Source organism: Hippichthys cyanospilos, chromosome 15, assembly GCF_059441005.1.
Source record: "Hippichthys cyanospilos isolate Australia breed blue-spotted pipefish chromosome 15, RoL_Hcya_1.0, whole genome shotgun sequence".
Taxonomy (NCBI): domain Eukaryota; kingdom Metazoa; phylum Chordata; class Actinopteri; order Syngnathiformes; family Syngnathidae; genus Hippichthys; species Hippichthys cyanospilos.
In genome coordinates this window covers 8,362,058-8,386,265 of record NC_142383.1, presented here as the reverse complement: position 1 = coordinate 8,386,265, position 24,208 = coordinate 8,362,058, and the positions used below count along the sequence as shown (strand labels likewise).

The 24,208-nt window shown below is 41.4% G+C and overlaps 1 protein-coding gene across 2 annotated transcripts in view; it reads left to right on the top strand.

Moving 5' to 3' along the window:
* ccbe1 (collagen and calcium binding EGF domains 1) overlaps nt 1-24,208 on the top strand; it is a 54,318-nt gene that overhangs the window by 24,629 nt on the left and 5,481 nt on the right. For both annotated transcript variants that reach the window (XM_088435224.1, XM_088435223.1), the window contains 6 exons: nt 17,407-17,459; nt 18,548-18,682; nt 19,256-19,393; nt 20,506-20,618; nt 22,254-22,350; nt 23,281-23,420. In XM_088435224.1, coding sequence (XP_088291350.1) covers nt 17,407-17,459; nt 18,548-18,682; nt 19,256-19,393; nt 20,506-20,618; nt 22,254-22,350; nt 23,281-23,420 — 676 coding nt within the window. The remainder of the gene's footprint in view (nt 1-17,406; nt 17,460-18,547; nt 18,683-19,255; nt 19,394-20,505; nt 20,619-22,253; nt 22,351-23,280; nt 23,421-24,208) is intronic.

Sequence of the window (24,208 nt, the reverse complement as noted above, 5' to 3'; positions counted from 1 at the left end):
TGCTGTTGCATTATTTCCTTGTTAAAAAAATCATTTAAAACCTTTTTACCATTAGAAAAGGTAGAAAAGCTTCTACATGACTCTCATCGTTTCTTGTCAAATTATTAAGGCCCCGGTTATTCTTGTGAAAGTAAGCTTATTCTCGTAAAATTACAACTAATTTGTAACGGATTGTCAGCACACTATACCTTCTTTAATACAACACAAACACAAATGTTTTCATAATATTGAGCTTTGTAATTTACAAAACACAATAATGTTATATTAAATTGTAAAATAAAAATACATATGTAAAAATATGAATAATCATCCAAATGTTTTCTTCTATATTCACAGTGGTTATAATGTTGTCTTTCTCGTCATTATCCAACTACTCCTAGGAGCATCAGTGTTTTTTTTCCCCATCAAACAATTTTTTATTACAGCATTATGGCATATGTAATCATGCATTTTTATTTCCAGAAAAGAGCAGTCCATCACTGCCGTACAACCATTTTGCCGAGGAATGATGAGAAAACTAGATGATGAGAAAAAAAAAAACAAAACAAACTAAGCATTAACAGAAAGTCGTTTTTTATCCGTCATTGTATTTATCATTCAGAAGTGGCATTTCCGTTGGACTGTCCGCCGGACACCCATTTTACTGACAAACGGTGAAGGACAGACTAGCATTTATAAAATGTCCACCTTTGATGGTGACGAATTCAACTGGGTAAAAAACGATCAACTGACAGTTAACAGTTTGGTCTCCCTTGAAAAAAACCGGCAAACTGACGATAATGCCGAAGCAGCAAAAAATTGAAAAACGCCTACATCTGTTTATTCCTATGATAGCATAATATTAATGTTCTACTTTAGATGGAAGATTTGAAAGATTAGCTGTGAGTGAGGGATGGAGGCATGCTCGATTTGCATTTATTGCTGCTCCTGCTGAGGCCGGACGGGAATCTAAGGCTAGACTTGTGTCTCCTCAAGTGAGGAAGATGCAGAAGGAGTGCAAACTGTCATCATAGCAGAAGGGAGGACATGTTAGTGTTAAAGAGCATTCCTTAGTGACAGATGCGGATATCATGCAGTGGCAAACATGCTGTTTGTTGCTTGCTTGCACTGCTCTAACACAAGGGACCACCGTGCAGCATTCCTAACTGTTTTCCTTCAGCACACAAAGATAGTGTAGTCAATTGCTAGTGTGGAAGTGAAAGTGAATTTTCCCCATTTGATTTGCTAAAAAAATGATATTGAACCTGCTCAACAATTGCAAATTGTTGAATAGGTTCCATGCTTACTTGAGAAAAACTCATGTGTGTAATGGCCACATGGGCTCCTTCCCCATTCTGTTGTTACAGCAAACATTTCCATTATAATTAGTTTTCTAAAAACTATTGGTATACACACATAATTGGCTTTTTTTTTTTCATAAAACCCTTTTTTTTAAATTCATAATTATGTTGTTCTAATCTGGAAGAAATAAAGAAAGTTTAGACTCTCAAAATACTAATATTTAACTATTCTAATGACATGAGGACTGAGGGACTGGAGGTGCTTTGGCATCCAGATATAGTCCAGCACACTTATTATTTCTAGTGTTGTGCATAATTAATCATGATCAATGGCATTTTTCAACAACTGTTTTTTTTTTTTTCCCAAAAAAGATTGGAACAGATATTTTTGGAATTAATCATTTAAAATATTTTGTTTCAAATGCTGTTATAATAGCTTTTTCTGATCCTTTAATATGATTATTTTCCCCTAAAATACAACTTTTTAGACAAAACGACCAAATCTGCCTCATTGTTATGGCATATCTTTTAGACTTCTAATGGAAACATTTATTTTGTGTTGCTTTATTTTTGCAATGAGGCATTGAGTACATTTTTAAAGTCAATGTTTCTCTCCTCTGTTTGGTTGCAAAATTAGCAGAGCTGCCACAGGAAGTAAATCAAAATAAAAATTTCATCTCCAAAGTTAACACTTTAATTTTGACATTATTTCACATTTCATGTGCCAGAATTACTCAAGCATAATTTAAAATACTGCGTAACAAAGGTATGCCTTGTGCCTACAAAATTGAGATTGGTTGGTACAAAACCATCCACTCGCTCACTCAAAACGAGCTCACTTAAGCACCAGGAACTAATATGAAACCAGACAACAAGTCAAATTCTGATTGTTTGTTTACTATCCAATCGCATTTTTCAGCAACATGTATGTCTTCCTGGAAGCCTGGAGTTGGTGTTCTTGTAATAATATTTCAAAAATATATGTTTCGCTGAATATTGCTGTTTGATTGATTAGTTGTTGTTGTTTTACAGTCCCGTGAGACACAACAGTTGATTTTTTTTTTCCTTTTTGCTTATTACAAATTGTGATCATTGTTACATTATATGCTTTATACCATTACATTCTAATTCTGGTAGTTTCTTCCGGTCTCTTAGTTATGGTTGGACCAGTAAACAGCCAGTCAAAATTTGCCCTGCTATCTGACTCCTGAATGGTGAACAATTGTGGCGTAATGTAACATTTGCGTGCGGGCGGTGAATTGTACATGTCGGAGAGTACTGTATATGCAGAATTGCAATAGCATGTTTCGAGCAAATAAGTGGACCTTTTCTGTAAGCACAAAACATGCATTTTGTAAACCATATTGCATATTATGTTTGTATAATTGTGGCAGAAATCTAAGCCCTTAAAGTTATTCTGTTGTGAAACTCTATAGTGTATTATGAGCACTTTTATTGTATTTTCCAGCCCTTGTAGTCGTCGACCTTATACAGTGGTGAAATTAGCGTTTTCAATCAAAATCAAGAAGTCATAATGTATGTATATTTTGCATGCTGGTTACCAATTGTGGAGCAGGTAACACATAAATGACTATATATTAGTCTTGCCACTTACTAGTCTGTCGCTGGACAAGGATGAAAATTACATGAAGCGAAAATTGATCCGATGGCAAAATACTGTGATGGCCAGGTAGAGTTCATCCTGGTCTGGTTTGGTCACCAATTGCAGGGTGATTCGGAGTGGACAGTTGAGTATGAATAAATCCAAATTCCTGACAGCCATGTAAACGACCATACATATAGCCCTCAAGAGAGGTTTGGCTTCCAGTTTGAGGTTTGGTCCCTGGAGCTCCCTTGGTTTTCCAAACTTTGCTTAGAAACCAAAACAGATTCTGGGTCAGTTTTTCTTTGGACGTCGGTTGACATAAGACAAAAAGCAGACTACACTTGGCCAGTGAATGGGCCATTGAATATGAACCCATCCAATGCTAGCAGCATGACTTTATAGTTTGAGGTTCAATCTCTGAAGCTTTTCGAGACTGGTCCAGTCCCAAACTGACACATTCTCCATCATTGTTTTTTTTTTCACCAGCTGACTGAAAACAGCCCTTGGGGTATGTTTGTCCAATTTTAGCTGAAATGCAGACTGCATGCTGGGTTGGTCATTATTCAATTCTCAGGGTGATTGTGAAGGGCTCACTGAGTATGAAAATAACCAATGCCAAGACAGCTGTGGGGATAACTACATCACCAATGGTCTTCATCTGGGACTTTGGCTCGTTAAAGGCCTACTTTGACTTACAAAGGTTTGTCCCTGGAATTCCTTAATGTGCCTTCCCAAACCTAAATTGAATGCTATTTGAACCAGTTCCTATCACTGTCCTGTTGAACATTGTTGTAAAAGATTCAGTGTGACTTTCATTTTGAGGTTTTTTTTTCAATGAGATCGTCAAGATTCCAATTCAGCATACCCAATGTCCCTTTGAAGACATGTCTTGTTAAAGGCTCAGGGATTTTTGTTTTTTTTCTGAAGATCATCATGACCACTGTCAGCTTTGCGAGCATAGTCCTGATCTGTGAACCACTTTCCTATCAGCTGGAATTTTGTTTCATTAAAGACTTACTTTGACTCCTGATTTATTTCGTTTATTTCCGAGACTGTTCTTTGCTAATCTTATGTTGGAAATCAAATAGGATTACGGATCAGTTTACAATTCCATTGTCAAAATGTTTTTCTTCTAAGGTTAAATTGCTGCTAAGATTTCTTTGGCAGTAGCTATATAGTATGGATTCATAGGGGTCTCGGTAAGGACTGTAGGCGATCCCAGATGACATAAAACAAAAAGCAGGCAGCAACCTGGCTGAATCGCGAGGGAATCACAAGATGATTGTGAATGGAGTGATGAGTGTGAATCAATGCACTGCCAAGACAGCGATGTGAACAATTACACTCTACTCCCTGGAGAATGTTTATCTTGTTAAAGGCTCTGTTAGACTTCCAATTGTCATTCCAGAAATTCCCTCTCGACCAGTCTTCCACAGCCTGGGTTATTTTTTTCATTGCCAGCTGACTTGAAAGGTGGACAGCACCTCTGAGTGACCGTCCAGTTGATTCTGTCTTATATGAATTTTAAGCAACCTCTGCGAAGTTTCTTGAACATTTTGGATTGTATCTAATACCAAGGCAGTCTAGTCAAATGGTAGCCCAAAGAATCTCATTCATGCTACTACTTGACAAAATCCGGAAACCAAGTGATTTAGGATTTGTGACACCAGACAGTCACAGTAGTTCAAGTCAAAAGTCATCTTTTTGGATGTAAGAAGTCAAGCAGAAGCAGCGTTTCCAAACCCATTTTTTTTTCTCCAAGTCAAAGTAAGGAACTGTAGTGATTTTGATTGATAGCTGAGATCAAAGGTCGATTAAGTTGCAGAAAGTCTTGCCGATTGCAAAACTTTATGTTTTTTAAAGTCATCAAGTTTGCGAAATATGCCTTCAGTCATTTAAAGTTCTCCAGCTGCCTCAAAGCAGTAAGATATCATCTGGTGGAAAAACACCATTCTTCAGCATTGTTTTACCTTTTTTTGGCTTCTCTAAGGTAGCCTGCAATCTTATAATTCCAAGGAATAATGAGGACACGGCTGAGGGAACGTCAGCACGTCAGAGCACTTTTACAGTAAGAACAGGGAAAATTGCTTAGGAGGTATTTTTAGATGAACCAATGGCCTCTCTGAGCGTCTCTTTTTTTCCTCATGTTTCTCTGAACGTTCTTACAAATGACCCAGATTCCTTTTTTTAAAAGTATTTCTCATTGGTGTCAGAATAACAGCTTAATTGTTGTAACATAATTATTGTCATGGTTAAAGTGTTATGCTTTTTCATTGTGTTAATCTAATTTTTCATCTCTAACTTTGTGCTTTCTGTATGCTGATGAGACCTGGTTTTAAATCGGGCTTCTTGTGCTTGGGAATTGCAAAAACAAAGATAAACCACACCCTGAATTGGACATTTATTGGTTGTTGTTTTTGGCATAATTTTGTAGGCTCCTTGAAGGGCATGTTCAGCAACTGAAGGAAGACAGGAATTAGTGCTTGTGAGAATTGTTTAGTTTACCACATAAATGGAAAGTGCCCAGCTACAACTGCAGCAATAGCTTATGATAGCGACTAAGATGCTAATGATGCAAGCTATAACAAAGCTCTTTGTAAAATTTAACTTGAGAATACCTCGTTTGAACAAGTCTGCGATGGACAGGATGGGTGATGTTGTCCCATAATGTTCATTTCTGACATGACGATTGACAAAACAGTATGTCAGCATTCTGCCTGATGGCTTTAATCAAAAGTTACCACTTGATACTTGTCTCAATTACAGCAGAAGATAAACGGTTACACTTACATCTGTTAAAAGACATAATGACTGAAGCTATTTTTGGTGTTGTGTGTCGATATTTTGATCCGCCACAATAGCACAATGCCTCTACATTAAAATATTATTTTTTTTTTTTTTCAGAAAGTGAGGATGGACACAGATCTTCACTAAAATTATTCGTTGGAGATGTATTTGATCAATTCTTTACAGATCTTAATTAATTAAATGCTCTTTTCTTCTCTTGACAGCACTAGTACATCAACTAAACCCTGATCCTCCGATGTGCTTTGTATAAAAGATTTAAACTTGCCGAACTTGAGCTCATCCCCTTTGCCATTCTGAGTGGAAGTCCAGAATACATGTTTATACTGTACAAGAGCACCTAAAATTCTCGAGACAGTTTAGCGTGAAAGTCTTGATTTAATATCCTATAATGTCTTCTTTACCAGTCGTGGAGGAGGTAAATTTCTTAGACATGATGCGAACCCTCTCCAGTGTAAACCGAGCAAGGTGGACTTCATGTGTTTACATTTTTACTCGAGTTTGCCAAGATCTACTGAGCCACTTCATGGCGGCTATCTTAATATCCAATAGCATAATTTTCCTAACCAGTCATGTTGGAGGTTCATTTGTAAGTGACACGATGTGAACCCCCCACAGTGTAAATTGAGCAAGGTACACTTCAGTCCATGTTCACAAGCATGTAATTGAATTTAAACGCAAGCTGCGTAAAAATCAAATATACTTCTTTTTCTGTGGAATGAAAACAAAAACCTTTTCACATTTCCGAGCACCCAGAATTTATTCTCGCTCTTTTTGTGTCATTGCGTCGACACGTTACATGACTAAATAACCACTTCTTGTGGTTTATGCGATGCGCTGGCTCATCATTCTTTGGTCGCCGTTCCCCTCGAAGACAAACCTTCAACACGCCGTCGCTTGTATAACCTCATCATTGCCATTTTTTTATGTGGGGTATTAAAAAGATTCATTGGTCGCAACAGAATGTTTTACTGTGCACATGAAAAGGGGAGTGTGGATGGAGTCCATACAGTACCATAGAGGTTTTAATAGACGGAATACCTGTAGAATCCATAAAAAAGATGAGTTGGATGAATTCCATTTTATAGGTTTTGGCATGAATATGGACTTCTATAAAAGACGAGTGAACATGAGGAAACACAGCGTGGCCAAAGTATAGAAAGTGAGGATGGACACAGATCTTGTTTTTAAGATAACTTTCTTACAACGTCAATCAAAATTGACTGTTTTTATATTTTAAAAGGTCCGTTCTTTTTAATACAGTAATGGATCTCATTCACAGAATAACAAACAGCAGATGTTTGAGAAGAAAATGGCAGCCGCCGTATTTGTGGAAATGATTCAATTATGGGTTGATTGCTTGTATATTTTACACACATTCAAAATAAGCTGGTTAATCAGGTGGGGGTCTTTTTAATATTGTGTGTTGCCAGCAGATTTTGAAGACAAATAATCTGAAAGTTGGTGTGTGGCTTCAGTGAGACGGCAAGAGAGTTGGAAAATATTGGCATCCATGAAGTTCATCACAGGATGAATCTATCATTTCGAAAAAGTTCCTTTCATGGGATTTGGGCCATTTCCATGTGTATTACCTGAACTCACCCCGACGAGGGAATTCCCCTGACCACCACCAAATTTGAACTGTCACTCGGACGGATGACACTACTTTGTGAAATTTATTATTTTTCATCTCGATCTTTACGAATATTGTACCTTTTTCATATTTAGCCAAGATGAATACAGTATACTTAACATATATTGAATTGCCAAGCACATGTATTCTAAATGAAGCCAAGTGTAGTCTACGGTAGTCTACTGTACTGTCGTCTAATCTGGTGGAAAAAAAGCAAAATATGTGTCATCTCATCAAGTTAAATCGTTCGTATTATTGTATAGTCTAGTCAAGTATACTTGTAATCAAATATACTAATCTAGTCCGGTCACTTGTAGACTTTTCTGTGTGTGGTCTAGTCCAGGCTAAAGGCACACCAGACTTTGAAAAAAAAATCTAAAATAATTGTGGTATATTTTTAAAGTGACTTTGAATATTTACACCTATAATCCTTAAAATTATACAGAAATCAAGAGTGTTTGATTGGAATGTGCCTAAATTTGTGTTTTTGATGAAAATCAAAAACATTTATCACTTACGTTTGCCTTTGTTTGAAGTCGTGTTTTGAGAGCAATCTTGTAAGATCCAAAAAGGTCATGGAGGGCTAAGTCTCATTACTTTATTTCTATTGGTACCGTGTTATCCACTCATCACCCAGAAGTGGGCGACATCATCCAAATTCTGCATATTTATTTGTTCAGAAGTGCAAACTTTTCATGTTCCCCAGGATGCTGCTTACATTCGAAGGGGTCAAAAAAAGACTCCCCCCTTATCCCTCATGCATGCCAAGAATTAATATATTAATTCATAATTATTTTCAAAGAGGTGGCTGTTAACTCAAAGCTGCAAATAGCCAATCATATACTGCCCCCTTGGTTAGATTAAGCAAAAAAAGGAAAGTGCTCATTACCATTTATACTCTCACCGGGATAGACAGTACTGGCGGTTAATTGAAAAATGGACTTTTCAACATAAACAGACAACTCGGTTATTGGCCCATGCGCTAGTGAAGTTTCTTCCAGTTAAATTGTTACTATTACAGCATAGCTGAAGAGGTGAAAGAGTGGTTAGCAGATCCGCCTCACAGTTCAAAGTCCCAAGTTCAATTCCAGCTTGCTTTGGCCTCCCTGTGCGGAGTTTGCATTTTCTTCCCGAGCCTGCGTGGCTTCTTTTCGGGCACTCTGGCTTCCTCACTCATTCTAAAAAACTGCACGATAGGTACTGATTTAGCGTAGTCTACTCTTTTCCTCCCTAGTCTACAATACCCGAGCATATTGTTGTCATGTTGAGCCCAGTCTTGTTTAGACTAGTCAAGTATTGTCAAATCCAGTCTTTTCTGTTGTACTCTAATCTATCCTGCTGTAGTTAACCTGTGTCCCCAAAAAACAGGATTTTAGGTACTGTTCCAGGCTGCGCAGATCGATTGAGGAATTTTATTTTTTGTCCCAGAGTACACTGTATATCTCCTGTATACGTGTAGCGAAGGTTATTAAAGTTTCGTCTCATCAAGAGTTGTCTAGTGAAGTTTAGTCTTAGCAGGTTTTGGCTTTTCAAGTCGAATGAGTTTTTGTTGCTTTTGTTTTGTTTTGTAAAATTGTTTCAGGCCACTGACCTCCTTGAAAAGTTGTTGTAACCTTCACACTGGTTGAAACATTAGCTCCTCCCCCACATCTGACTGAAGTCATTTCTTCAATTGTCAACACCAAAAAATTATTCATGAGGGAGGAAAATGTATGCTTATGAAGTTGTTTTGGATGTGTTCTAATCCCGCTTTGATTTTTCTCAAAAAGCAACAATGTTGCAATGTGTGATCATTTTCCCTTCATGCTAATTCAATAAAAGATGCACAGTTTGAGGGAAAGTGAACATAGATAAAGATCCGGTTTCTCCTGTGATGACTGGGGATGTTTGTTTTTACCGCTATCATCCCACTGACTGTTTGCTTATTCTCCTTCGGGTCGCACAGGAAGTCGTCCTCGTGTCAACTCTCTCAGGGTGTCCGCTTGTGGCGTTGCCCCTTCCCAGACTTTTTACAATACAAGGATTCAGTGTAGCCAAGATTGGGCAAGGCAGTGCTCACTGTGTAAAAAAAAAAAATCATTTTATCATAAAATATCATAAAATATGACGCTAAAGAACAAGGAAATCAGCAATGTCGCCTCTTGAACGCAGGACAGCACAAGGATAATCAAATGCGACGGTCACGCTTTAATGTTCATACGTCCCCAGTGAGCTGAGAGAAGTCGTCACGGTGTCTGGCAAATATTTCGAACGAGTATTTGCATTCTATTCCAGCGACGCACATTTAAAGAAAACATACATTAAAAGTACATTGTTGAAGCAAAATAATGTCTTCAAGCCAGCATTGTGGTTTTCCCTCATGTGCTTGATTTACAGTTTTTCATCTAACAGTGTTCTGACAAGAAATATGTTTGTGTAAGAATAACCTTCAGTAACTCTTACATTTGTCATCTGCAAAATCAGAGTTGACTATACTGCAACCATGTACAGTATAGCTTAATGTCATTAATAGCCTTCTAATAATTAATGTCACAGTCCACCATTTCAGCCACCTCACTTCCAGCTTCACCACACCCGCTCAGCCCTCCTTCTAATCAGCCTCGAACACCAACACCTGCAACCATTTACCCGCCTAGTATAAAGCCCGCTCACTTCCATCCACAACCTGCCAGATTGTCTCTATGCGCTACGCCGAGCTTTCCAGCAATTCCTCCTGCCAGCCTGCCTGTTGTCCGACCCTGTTCGCCCTTGACCTCCCGATTGCCTGCCGAATTGACTGGATCCTTGGTATTTCGACCTTGCCTGCCTCTGACCACCCGCTAGCCTGCCGTCTTTACCTGTATGCCCGAGCCCCCCTCCCGTCTCGCTCCCTTTGCCCGACTCCCCGCCAAACCCCAGCTCTCCCGACTCCAGAACCCCCCAGACGTCTGTGCCACGCTCCCGTCAGCTCCCACGACTACCCGCACCTTCTGTTCAATAAACACTCTGCCATTGCCCTTACCAGTGCGTGCGTGCTCTTGGGTCCTCCCTCGTCCCGCCGTAACAGTACAATCTGGCCAGTCCAAATGGACCCAGCGCGCCGATCCCTCATCCAGCCGTCATCCGCTCCCGATCATCCGCCCAATTTTCTGCCTCATGACCGGCCCGAGCCCCAAATTGGCGTCCCGGAACGCTACGAAGGTGATCCCGAAACTTGCGAGGCGTTCCTAACGAATTGTTCACTTTTGTTCGCCCTGCAGCCCCGAACATTTGCCTCCGAGCGCGCTAAAGTAGCGTTCGTCATCAACCACCTTACGGGCCGAGCCCGCTTGTGGGGAACGGCGGAATGGAGGAGACGGTCACCCGCGTGTGCCTCCTTCCAGGCGCTCGAGGAGGAGATTTTAAAAGTCTTTGGACTCAGCTACGCCAGTGCGGAATTGGGCCGGGGCCTGCTCGAGTTGCGTCAAGGCGACGGAACGGTGGCGGATTACGCCATTGACTTCCGGACGCGAGCCAGTCAGAATAGGTGGAACGGTCCCGCACTCGTAGACGCCTTCCTTCATGGACTGTCCAGCCGTCTTAAGGACGAATTAGTTTCTCATGAACTCCCAGTCACCTTGGACGGGGTGATTAACCTGGCGACGCGGATAGATATCCGCTTGCAGCATCGGCTACGCGAACTGCAACGGGAAGAGACGCACCAGAGGGCTTCTCCGCCGGCCAGAGTGAGCTCCCATCTGGCGACGTCAGCTCCTCCCGGTGGCGGGAGTGCGCCAACGCAGCCAGCTCGCGCGCCCCTGACTCCTGAAGAGCGGCAACGCCGCCGCTCCGCCCGGCTCTGCCTTTATTGTGGGGAACCAGGACACTTTATTTCCGCATGCCCAGTGAAAAGACCAATCCCGGTCCCGAGTAGCGTAAAAATGGGTCAAGTGACTCTTTCCCTGTCCCGTGACAGAGCCCTCTTACAAGCCCAACTCCTGCTGTCTGATGGCCCCCACACTGTAGGCACCCTGGTGGACTCTGGGGCTGACGCTAACGTCATTAGCCGGCAGCTAATGATTCAACTCGGTCTTAAGAGCTTCCCTCTGCCCAAACCCTCACCTGCCCATGCCTTGGACGGGCGCCCCCTGGGGGTGATAACTCACCAAACCGCACCTCTCTCTATGCGCCTGGCAGGCAACCATGAGGAAAAAATACAATTTTGCATCCTAGATCATCCGCAGATACCGCTAATTTTGGGGCTGCCTTGGCTTTGTCGCCACAACCCTCACATCAATTGGGAGAAGGGAGTCATTTTGGCTTGGGGCTCATCATGCCATCTCTCCTGCCTCAAGCGCGCATCTGTTCCTGATCCCCTCGCCGCTCCGCCTGCGCATGCCGATACCGCTGGTGTGCCGCCTGAGTATCACGACCTTAGCCAAGTCTTCAGCAAAGCGCGTGCAACCTCCCTGCCTCCCCACCGCCCTTATGATTGTGCAATTGACCTATTGCCCGGGACAACGCCTCCAAGGGGTCGCCTATACTCTCTGTCGGGTCCAGAACGGCAGGCCATGGAGAGGTATGTCAACGAGTCGCTAGCGGCGGGCATCATACGTCCTTCCTCTTCTCCGGCGGGGGCAGGGTTTTTCTTTTCCGAGAAGAAGGACAAGACTCTCCGCCCTTGTATCGATTATCGGGGCCTGAACGATATCACGATTAAGAATAGATATCCTCTTCCACTAATGACCTCAGGGTTTGAGCTACTGCAGGGGGCTGCCTACTTCACAAAGCTCGACCTACGCAATGCCTACCATCTCGTGCGGATTAGGGAAGGCGATGAATGGAAGACTGCCTTCAATACCCCGCTCGGACACTATGAGTACCTAGTCATGCCCTTTGGACTCACTAATGCCCCAGCGGTCTTCCAGGCACTACTCAACGATGTCCTGCGGGACATGCTCGACAGATTTGTATTCGTTTACCTGGATGACATTCTCATCTTCTCCAAGACGCAGGGTGAGCATGTTCTCCACGTTCGCGCAGTTCTGCAACGCCTGCTGGAAAACTCTCTGTTTGTCAAAGCGGAAAAGTGTGAGTTTCATGCCTCATCAGTGTCCTTCTTGGGCTACATAATCGCTAAGGATAGCATCAGTATGGATCCCGCAAAAGTCTCGGCTGTTACTTCCTGGCCAACGCCCGAAACCAGAAAACAACTGCAGCGCTTTCTTGGCTTTGCTAACTTTTACAGGCGATTTATCAGGAATTACAGCGCCACGGCAGCTCCTCTTACGGCTCTCACCAGCCCCAAAACCCCTTTCCGGTGGAACCCAGGTGCCGAAAGGGCCTTCCAGGAACTCAAGCACCGCTTCACATCGGCCCCAATCCTTCAAATGCCAGATCCTGGTCAACAATTCATGGTCGAGGTTGATGCATCGGAGACTGGGGTTGGGGCCGTTCTCTCCCAGCGGTCACGGAAGGATGGGAAACTCCACCCCTGCGCATTCTTTTCTCAGCGCCTCTCTCCCGCAGAGAGAAATTATGACATAGGAAACCGCGAACTACTTGCCGTAAAATCCGCCCTGGAGGAATGGCGGCACTGGCTGGAGGGAACGAAGATCCCCTTTGTGGTGTGGACAGATCACAAAAACCTCGAGTATATCCGTCAGGCTAAGAGGCTGAACTCCCGCCAAGCTCGTTGGGCATTGTTCTTCACCAGGTTCAACTTCAACCTCTCCTACCGCCCAGGATCCCAGAATATCAAGCCGGACGCCCTCTCCAGGCAGTTTGAACTTGAGGACAGTTCATGCCGGGACCCCGAGACTATCCTTCCCCCGTCATGTGTCATTGGCTTGCTCACCTGGGAGATCGAGGAGAAGGTGAAGTCAGCTGCCAAGGGGCAGACTAAACCAAGCCAATGTCCCAGTAACCGTCTGCCTGTCCCCGACTATCTTCGTTCCGAAGTTCTACAGTGGGCTCACTCTTCGAAATTGACTTGCCATCCCGGCATTCAACGGACCCTGATTGTCCTCAGACGACGGTTCTGGTGGCCCTCTATGGAGAGGGACGTGCGTGAATTTATCCAGGCCTGTCCCATTTGTAGTCAGAATAAATCGTCACATCAGGCTCCTTCCGGGCTGCTGCGCCCCCTTCCTGTTCCGCATCGCCCTTGGTCTCATGTTTCACTTGACTTCGTGACCGGTCTACCTCCATCAAACGGTAACACAGCCATCCTGTCCATAGTTGACAGATTCAGCAAAATGGCTCACTTTGTTCCCCTCCCGAAGCTTCCCTCCGCAAAGGAAACGGCACAACTCCTGATTGACCATGTTTTCCGCCTACATGGGCTTCCCCTTGATGTGGTGTCAGACAGGGGTCCTCAGTTCAGGGCGGCTTTTTGGAAGGAGTTTTGCCGGCTCATTGGCGCTACGGCCAGCCTGTCCTCCGGGTTCCATCCGCAGACCAACGGGCAAACGGAGAGGGTAAATCAGGAGATGGAAACTGCCCTCCGCTGTCTGGCATCCCGAGACCCTGCCTCCTGGTCGGCCCAGCTCCAGTGGGCAGAGTATGCCCACAACACGCTGACCAGCTCCGCCACAGGAATTTCCCCCTTCGAATGCGTTCACGGCTACCAACCTCCGTTGTTTCCGGCTCTAGACGACGACGCCACCTGCCCGTCTGCCCTTGCCTTTGCTCGGCGGTGCCGCCGGACATGGGCCCGAGCCCGCTCGGCCTTGCTGCAGGCCAGTAAACGCTACACTCGGACGGCCAATAGGCGGCGTACTTCGGCCCCAACGTACCAGGTGGGTCAGAAGGTCTGGTTGTCCACTAAGGATTTGCCCCTTCGAGTGGAATCCAACAAACTCGCTCCCCGTTTCATTGGTCCCTTCCCCATCCAGAAGGTACTGAACCCGTCAGCTGTGCGTCTTGCCCTACCTCGCTCGATGCGTGTTCACCCAAGTTTCCATGTCTCCCGAATCAAGCCTGCAATAGATAGCCCCCTGGTTCCCGCGCTTCCGCCTCCTCCGCCTCCTCGGTTCGTGGATGGGGGCCCGGTGTACACAGTCCGGCGGCTGCTCCGCTCCCGTCGCCGCGGCAGGGGCCTCCAGTACCTAGTGGACTGGGAGGGGTATGGCCCGGAAGAGCGGTCTTGGATCCCAGCCCGCCAGGTTGTGGATGCCTCCCTGGTCTCTGACTTTCACCGCCTTCATCCTGATCAGCCATCTGGACCGTCTGGGCGTCGTGGCGCGCCCCGGCGTGTTGCCCGCCCCCCCGCCCATGGGGTTTCCCCGGCCGTTGGCCTTTCCCTCCCGCCCAGGGGTGGCCTTGGGACGTCGGGAGCCGTCCCTTGATGGGGGGGTTCTGTCACAGTCCACCATTTCAGCCACCTCACTTCCAGCTTCACCACACCCGCTCAGCCCTCCTTCTAATCAGCCTCGAACACCAACACCTGCAACCATTTACCCGCCTAGTATAAAGCCCGCTCACTTCCATCCACAACCTGCCAGATTGTCTCTATGCGCTACGCCGAGCTTTCCAGCAATTCCTCCTGCCAGCCTGCCTGTTGTCCGACCCTGTTCGCCCTTGACCTCCCGATTGCCTGCCGAATTGACTGGATCCTTGGTATTTCGACCTTGCCTGCCTCTGACCACCCGCTAGCCTGCCGTCTTTACCTGTATGCCCGAGCCCCCCTCCCGTCTCGCTCCCTTTGCCCGACTCCCCGCCAAACCCCAGCTCTCCCGACTCCAGAACCCCCCAGACGTCTGTGCCACGCTCCCGTCAGCTCCCACGACTACCCGCACCTTCTGTTCAATAAACACTCTGCCATTGCCCTTACCAGTGCGTGCGTGCTCTTGGGTCCTCCCTCGTCCCGCCGTAACAAATTAAAGGTAATATATTTGCTAAAGTTTTCGATTATTTCTTTGAACTCCATGCAATATTTAAAGTAACAAAATAAATAGTTTTGAATTAAGATTGTGTTTTTAGAATCAGACATTTTTTTCAATAATTATATACCATTTAACAAAACAGTTTTTTATGTCATTAAAAGATTCCTCATAGTTCTTATTGTGGTGGGTATTTTTATATTTGATATTAACAATTTTAGAATGTTTCATTCCATATAGGTTTTTTTTTTCGTATTTCATAACACCGCATACCAAAAGATATTTTAAATTTATATATTTAAAATTTCAAAGGAACATACAGTATGTCATGTATCATATGTTTAAACATGTACTGTACAATCTAAAAATAGTTGATTTAAAAATGACCCAATAATGGGTCAAAAAAAGACTGACTGAATATGTGGGTCAATTGTATGCATATTTCTCAGTTGTTTTAAAAAACAACCCCGCAAAATGGGTCATTTTGTATGCTACAACCTCAAAAACTGTCAAATTGAAACAATAATTGGGTAAGTCATCTAACAGTATTTAGAAAAATGGAAAAATGTGGCAGGAAAAAGTGAGACTTGTCAAGCAGCAAATATTCAGGAATCTAGAGGAGCTTCATCAGGAGTGAACTGAGGCTGTTGTCAGTGCATCAAGAACCACTAGATACAGTCGTCTGCTGCTAAGGATACAGCTGTCGAATTCCATGTGTCAGGCCACAACTGAACCAAAATCAACATCAGCAGCCAATGTGCTGGGCTAAGGAGAAAAAGTACTGCTCTGTCTCCCTGTGGTTCCAAGTCCTCTTTGTCAGATTATATATTATAAATTACATATTGCTTAGAACCGACTAAAGAGGGGTAGTGCCTCACCAGTCATGAACCTCACCACACGTTGTCCCAAGACACTGAGGTTGACATCAGAGACACACAAATGGTTTCCCCAGGTAAAAAGTTTGACCAATTTATCGTTTAGCCCATTAAATTAGACGTTTATGGCCTTTTGAACATTGGCCAAATATAATTGGCCAAATTGGTATTTGCCAATAATTTCACCTTTTTAACCTTCTTTTACTATAACCATTTACAACAGTTGCATATAAGTAACATTGCTGTCATTATTTATTACACATAAATCCGTACCATAATCTTATATCCTTAAAAATGTACCAAGAAATGTTGATAAGGTCATTATGGGGACCTGTCATTTGAAACAAAGCAAATCTTAATTCTTACATGCAACGATTAAGGAAGCACTGCAGGGAAGTGGTGCAAATAACTGACCTCATTGTCAGTACTTTACGCATAACCTAAAGTCAGATTAAATAAATATCGTAAAACACATAGTGGAATGTAAACTGAGCATATAGTGGTAAATATGACAGCCATTTAACCCAGTAGTGGTACATATGACAAGAATTAGGGTCCTTTTATTTTCATTATTTGTGCCACGCAATGCATTCTGTTAACTAAAAAAAGATTTTTTTTTTTTTTAAATAATACAACTACTGCCATTCTTTGCTATTCACAGGGAAAAGGTACCAGGCTGTCTCGTAGAAATCTACTTATAATTAACACATATTGAAATGCATTGGTAGGAAACAAACTTTATTGAATAATAATTTCGTCCAACAATCTGCCAAATATTTGGTAAGCTGTATTTTTTTTCTCCCAAAAATTGGCACCACCTTAAAAGAAATCTTTAGCGGTCAGGCCCTAATAATTTCATCAAATTGGACCGAAAGTGTCCATCTTTCTGGGCTGCTCTTTATTGTCTTTTACCTCAAATCCCAAATAGCTCATTTGTGAAAAAAATGAATGACATCAATCATATTTGAACGGTGCCAAGCACAAAAGAAAAACAGCGTCCTTAATGGCTAAACAAATGCCGCAAGTACTACAGGGTCATCTTCTCTGAGTGAGCATGTTGTATTGCCGCGCTCACTTCATTGGGTAATTCAATTTTTTTGGTGTGTATCATTTCCTGTTTGAACAACAGCAACACCTGGAAGCACTTTTTGCAGCGTGTGAGCCCGTGATGAATAATATTCGTAATGCTTTGGATCAGAACATAGTGCTGTGAGGGAACCGGTCCAAGTCAGCGGGAAACTCGTGTGTCTGACCTGCGGACGGCTGCGCGCGTTTGTGTTTTATTAATAATACATGTCAGCCGTAATGCTGCTTTAATAGACATATTATACCCAAAGTTATTTGCTTCCGTTTTGGTGTTTTTCAGAAAGCAATGTTGCCGGGGCTTCAAGTTCGTGCTGGGCCAGTGCATTCCTGAAGGTAGGCACGTCTCACCCAACACTTAAAGTATGATGAATCAATTCATCAGTTACTTATTACGAATTTTGTCAAGTATGGTTTCATCGGCTTAAAAGTTTAGATGTGATTAATACATTCATCAGTTACATATTTGAAATTTTGTCAAATATGCTGACATTATATTGTGAGTGACATTCTCAATGAAAATAAATGTGATATGTTTTCGCATAATCAGCCTCTTAGAAAAGGAAAATTGGGATTTTGATATAGTATAATCCTATACTTAACTTTTTCAGTGCAATGGATGAGAATTGTTGTGTTTTAAAATAGTAATAACAATAATGAAACTCTCGTCATACGTTTTTTAATTGAGGGTAGCTGACACCCTTGACTTTTGCTTACCTAACTTAAGCCAAATGAGCACTGTAGTGATAAATGTGACCAATGGATGGCAGTGTTTCCACACTTATAACACAGATATTACCTACATGCAATTCAAAGTAAGAAACGGAAATCAAATTTTCATATGATACCACCCGTATTTACATAGACATACTGTAGGACACAATATTCTGTCAGCCTTGAAAGATGAGTGAAAATGCTAAATATACTGGCCCTCTAGAGGTTTTCTTTTCCGATAACGCTTGGCAATAAAGGGTTAATTCCCTTTAAATGATGTATAATACATGGAGGTAGCTCAAACATTGACAAAGGTCCAGCAATTGGAATTTGGGAAAAACACGTTTAAAGGTTTGGCGCATTCATCTTTTAACAGTGTGAATCGTTTAGTTATCCCTTATTCCCCATTACAGTTTGAACTTGTATATTGAATATTTGTCAAGAACTCAAAACTAATCTACACAATTTAAGCCTGGCTTTGTAAAAATGCAACACAAATAAATAAACATATTTAAACAAATAAATGTTAAGCCAAACTTAACATTTTCATTCACCAAACTCTGCCTGCTTATTTTTACCATTAGGCTCTATTTTTGAAATTGGCATTTTGCAAACAAAAGGCAAAGTGGGCATAAAGGGGGTCCAAAACATCTGTCCTGTGAACATTTGAAGATAAGCTAACTCTCTAACCATCGTCTTGTTTTTTGAAGACTACGACGTGTGCGCTGATGCTCCCTGCGAGCAGCAGTGCAGTGATCACTTTGGTCGCGTGGTGTGCACCTGTTACCCGGGCTACCGTTACCACCGTGAGCGACACCGGAACCGTGAGAAGCCCTACTGTCTGGGTGAGTCTTTCCATTTCTTCTTATTCCAAGTATTAGGATTGTAGTTTTGATTCTTTTTAAATGAAATTAATTATCTAACTCATTCACCACCATTGGCAGCTATAGATGTCAAAGAGTCCTTTTTTTTTATTAGGATGATGGCTATATAAATAAAAAATTCTAAAGTTGAGAGAGTCTTCACCACATGGTTTTAATGGAATCATCTTTAATGTCTTTTTTTTTTAAACACGCAATGTAAAATGGGATTTAAAAAATGTACATTATGTTTTTAGTCACGTTATTAATACATTTTTAAATCATCATTTCTGGTATAGTTGGAGTTCAAACTATTAATAATAGGCGGTTTGAAACGTTTTTTGGGCAGTCATCAAATAGTCACAATTTTTTGGCTAAACACTTCACAAGTAGCATTTGCTTGAATGTCATGTGTTACAATCCAAATTTTCACGTTGGTTTTTAGTGTTACTGTCTTGCATGTCCATCACATGATTACAAGATTATATTTGAAATACCCCATATGTGCAGTACATTTTAGAAGCCATACTCTACCGTAATGTCATGTGTTTTGTGTAGACATTGACGAATGTGGTGAAACGAACACGACGGCATGCTCCCAACTTTGCATCAACACGGTTGGGAGCTTCCGTTGCGAGTGCCATCCTGGCTTCTTCTTGGACGAAGATGGCCGAACATGCAGCAAAGAAGAAACAGGTCAGTGACTTGTTGCTAGGCAGAATTTGTGTAAGCAATCTAGGGGCTGTTGTCTGAGTTTGGTCATGTGACATGATCAAACCCATGGGTGATTTGTTGTTACTGGAGCAACTGTGATATCTTTTGCAGTCGACAGCAACCGGCAAAATGGCCGCCCCCTGAGATGGATAAAATTGGGTGATTAATGTATAATCCACAAACGCAATATTAATCAGAACGCGACGTAGACTGGCAGTGTCAACATATGACCGTAAAGATAAAGTTTGGGTTGGCTTCACCTATAATGCGAACAGTAATGTAACGTAATGAAATTTAGATATGTTGGGACATATTACGTCCCAATTGGTGGGGACATGAAAAGAAAGAAAAACAGCAGCAAAAGCATGTCTGTATCCACCTGGTAGTCATTACTTGTGGCACGTCAGAACAGTTTTTCCTCCTGAGCATGAACTTTGAACCCTTCGACTCCGGGGTCCTTCCCTGGTTTGCCTTGATGCTCTTGAGGAAAACATCACAAAGGACCCGGAAGATTAAAAATAATAATAATAAAGATGTCCACGCCCATTCCGTCGCCAATGAGGCGGTCCTTCCTCCCGAGGGTGTCTCCCCGGCGTAGCAAAAAGCAACGCGGTCCCGACTCTGTCAATCTGCCATTTAATGTATGCGTGTGGAAACAAAAGCAAGCTCTGTACGCTGACCTTTTTCACGATTGTTACTCCGATTATCCAACCAGAGGAGTAAATGGGAATGACGGTGGAAAAAATCCGGCACACGGGTCCTCTCTAAGGGGCGACCCGTGACTGGCGTCTGACTCCCGAGGTGTGATGTCACGCGTCCAAAAATGTCGGCAACACTTTGCAATTAAACACGCATATTCGTTTGCATCGCAATGTGCGTGACCAGCGCTGAGGTGTGTGTGTGTGTGTGTTTAAATTATATAGTTCAAAGTAGATTTTGTTGTAACTTGTTGAGCAACTTCTATGACACATATTAGTATAGTATGCATTATACACAAATGTTCTTTGAGCTGCTGTATCTTATTTACGAAATTTCTTGTTCTCTTCACATCCTCGAAAAGTAAATGCAAATACTATCAACCATATCATTCACAGCGCTGCATCATACCTTGGAGAACTCTGACGATGTGATGAACACGGGGACATGCTCGGCCACGTGTGACGACTTCCAGCAGATCAGGACCACTGTGTTGCAGCTAAAACAGAAGGTGAACACCTCAAATTCTAACATCGAATGAAAAATTGTTATATGTAAATTGTTTTTAATCGATTTGGTTTTTACTGGCTTTTCATTTTGATATTACACTGTTAGCATTATGCTAGCTGATTTGCTTTGTTATGAATTCTTGTGCAGTATTGTGTCCATTGCTTGGACAAATTCTTCCATATTCTACTTGGTGTATTTTAGCTAAAGGATGGCACACTCCTAGAAGTGTGATAACTTAGTGATCGATCCTGTCATTTCAAATTTTGACGACGTCACCATATGGATGAAATTTCAGCTCCTTGGTTTATTTGTTCAGTTCTCTCCTTTTGATAAAAAAAGCATTTGATGTAAATATCAGAGGAGTGGCCAAAATACTGCACAACTTCAAGCTTGCTGTATTTTCAATAGTATACATTTTGTTTAAACATTTCTGTTCAGCAGTTTCACATTCTCTTTTGCTTTATGTTACTTTAATAGTAAAACACAACAACAAAAATAAAGCTAGAAGAAGGTGCAAAATAAACTAAATTACAAAATTCATGCTATTAGGCGCTCATTAGCTTAATGGTTATTGTACAGCTTCATTCTGAATATCTACTTTCATTTTTATAGCTTTTTGTTTGTGTTTTACATGGTTAGCATTAGCATGGTTGACTTGTTTTACGTTGTGTGTTAGCGTTAAGATTTCGTTTTACTATGCAGTTCTGTTTATCGTTTTAGTTTTGCAATTTCTAGTTTTCTCTTGATTTGTGACATGTTTGCAGTACACTACAGCTGTTGGTGACAAAACACTACACAGCACACAATTAACATCAATTTACTCCATAGTTAGCTCACTAGCTTAACATTTATTATACATCATCGTTCTGGAAATCTGCAGAAGCCATCTACCCCCAGTTTTATTTTTCCACACAGTTATAGCTGACAGCGGGACTCACATATTAACAGCTCCCTGGAGGCACAATACACTGCTTTAGTTCCTTTTATTTAAAAGAAAAATTGTGAAAAACGCTTGAACACATTTCACTTCAGTTGATGTCTTTCTCCAAGTGCGAATTGGACAGCAAATTAACAGGGGAAAAAGTCCACAGCAGACTCAGATTTCCATCCAGAATCCATCTGCCACAAGTGGTATTCGGGGTCACATGATAAATTACTTTTAGTCACGTGGTACTCGAGCTCTTTAGGAAAATTTTAGGTACAACACACATTATAATGCCCATGTAAATCATAAATAAATAATAACAATATGGTCGGTTTATGTTACATTTTTTATATCATCACATTTTTAAAAGTAATTTTACATTTGAGACATGTATTAAGATTCCTTGACTTAAATCCACAAAAGCTGCAAAAATATTCTCACAATGTTCGATGGCTAAGATATGCTATATTTAGGTCTAAATCAGTAACTATCCAGCAAGCAGCAAATTTGTCATTTCTTAATTTTTTGACTCAGTACATCAACTACTGTACACTTAAACTGATCTTTTAACCATGCTTAGGGAATAATTAAATGAGGGTGTGTGCTCATAAAATATAATAATTCTTTTCTAACTATCTTTGTTACAGCCTTATTGTTTCACTGTAAAATCCCTACTTAGGTTTTAAGAGTTTTTTTCTTTCTTTCCTCAAGATACTGTCAAGCAGTTCTGATGTTCCAGAACAAAAGACTGATGACAAAATCCCAGCTACCTTTTTAACAGGTCCACCAGGCCTGCCTGGTCCACCAGGTAAAAATGAAGCTTCCTGGATTCTTAGGATAATGAAATATCAATTTACATCAAAATGATTACAAATACTTTTCTGTTCAATTAAAAACTTTATCCTACTAAAAAAAATATCATCACTGTCCAATGAAAAGCAATTATTATTATTTTTTTTTAGAAATAATAAAGATTGTAATTCTGCATTTTGTGTCCTTATTATTTCGTGTATTTTATACATTTTAATTCTATGTGATATTTTTGTGCACTTATATTTTACATCATGGTGTTCAATTAAATTGGATAAAAATATTTAATGTTTAAAAAAAAACATATGTCAGAAAAAATTAAACACACCCAACTTTTGCAAATAAGCACTTAATACATAACAAACTCACACATTTCCATGCAGTATTTCAAATGAAATTCCTTTATTTAAGTGCATAAACATACTCTTATATTTTGATCCATTAACTTGACTATAATTTTCATAAAGCAAAATAGGAAGATCAAATAAAAAATAATTTTTAAATTATTAATTTGAAATGACATTGTTTAGAAATCAGATAATGTTAGCGATATATATTTATATTACATGTATTTGAATGATTTAAAGCACTATATTTATTGATAAAACATTCAGAGCTAATAAGTTACTCAGACTCAAAATTGTTTTCGATAAAGCTCTTTGTAAGATTTCCATAGCGCCTGCAGGTGTACAGTACTTATGTTGTTCTTCAATATTACATCTGAATGTTTTTTAGCTAGAAAAACCTTTTAATTAAAAATGATAAATTTTCTGTGCAAAGGAAATTTACAAAAAATTGCTTGATGTAGTTCCTCTACAAGAAATAACTCATGCAGTATTTTTATTTTTTTAAGTCTGTTTAACTTCTTCTTGACTAAAGAAACAGAATATCAAATCCACTTTCATCTGCTTCTTTTTTTTTTTTTCAGGCGAGCCAGGACCAGAGGGGCAGCCAGGTCTTGTTGGACAGTCAGGGCCACCGGGCCCTCCTGGACCAAGGGGCCTGATGGGTCCCATAGGGCCCACACCAGATTTGTCCCACATCAAACGAGGTCCGCGTGGACCTGTGGTCAGTTCACGTGATTCTTGACATTATCCTGGGCAACACATTTCCCCCCTCAACTCCCATTCCATTACAACATTATGAATACTGCTATTTTCAAAACACTAATTTCTCCCCAAAGTTTTTTTTTCATGTAATTTCAAGAATCATCTCATCTATCCCATGACACTTGTATGAGATTTGGATAACTAAGATTCTTGTAACATTACGATTTTTAATTCACAGTTGTGGCAATCCTCATAACACGTTTTAATTTTAAACATACATTAGTCATAAAAAGTAACTGCATTTTTCAAAATACTACAGTATTTTCTGGACTTTAGAACATTTAACATGTGAAAATGTCCTTGTCTTCCACCCCTGTCTAGCTCACTTTGCACCTGACCCCTTTAGCCCCTCCCATAAATTGTGAGCCCATGAGAAAGAGGTCCCAAATTGTCCCTTCAAGGCTCACACCTAGAGCTTGCTCTAGAGGGCCCACGTTCGGACAGGGGAAAACATCTTCTAAAATTTTTACTCTTTGTGGGGTTCTTTTGAGCCACGTAAAATTACATTTTGCAATGAATCAAGTTGTCGATGTTCACTCCCACATCGGAGCAGACGCCCATTTCTAACCATGCACCTCTTTGCGACTTACTCCATTCATTCATAAGCACTTTAGACTTCACTTTGCCTTGGACTTGCCGTGAACATGAACATTTTAAATACATTTTAATTGTAGTTAGGAAACTGCGATTATATACAGTATATATTTTTTTAAATCCCCAGCATGACTTCTTCCTTCTCACAGCGTT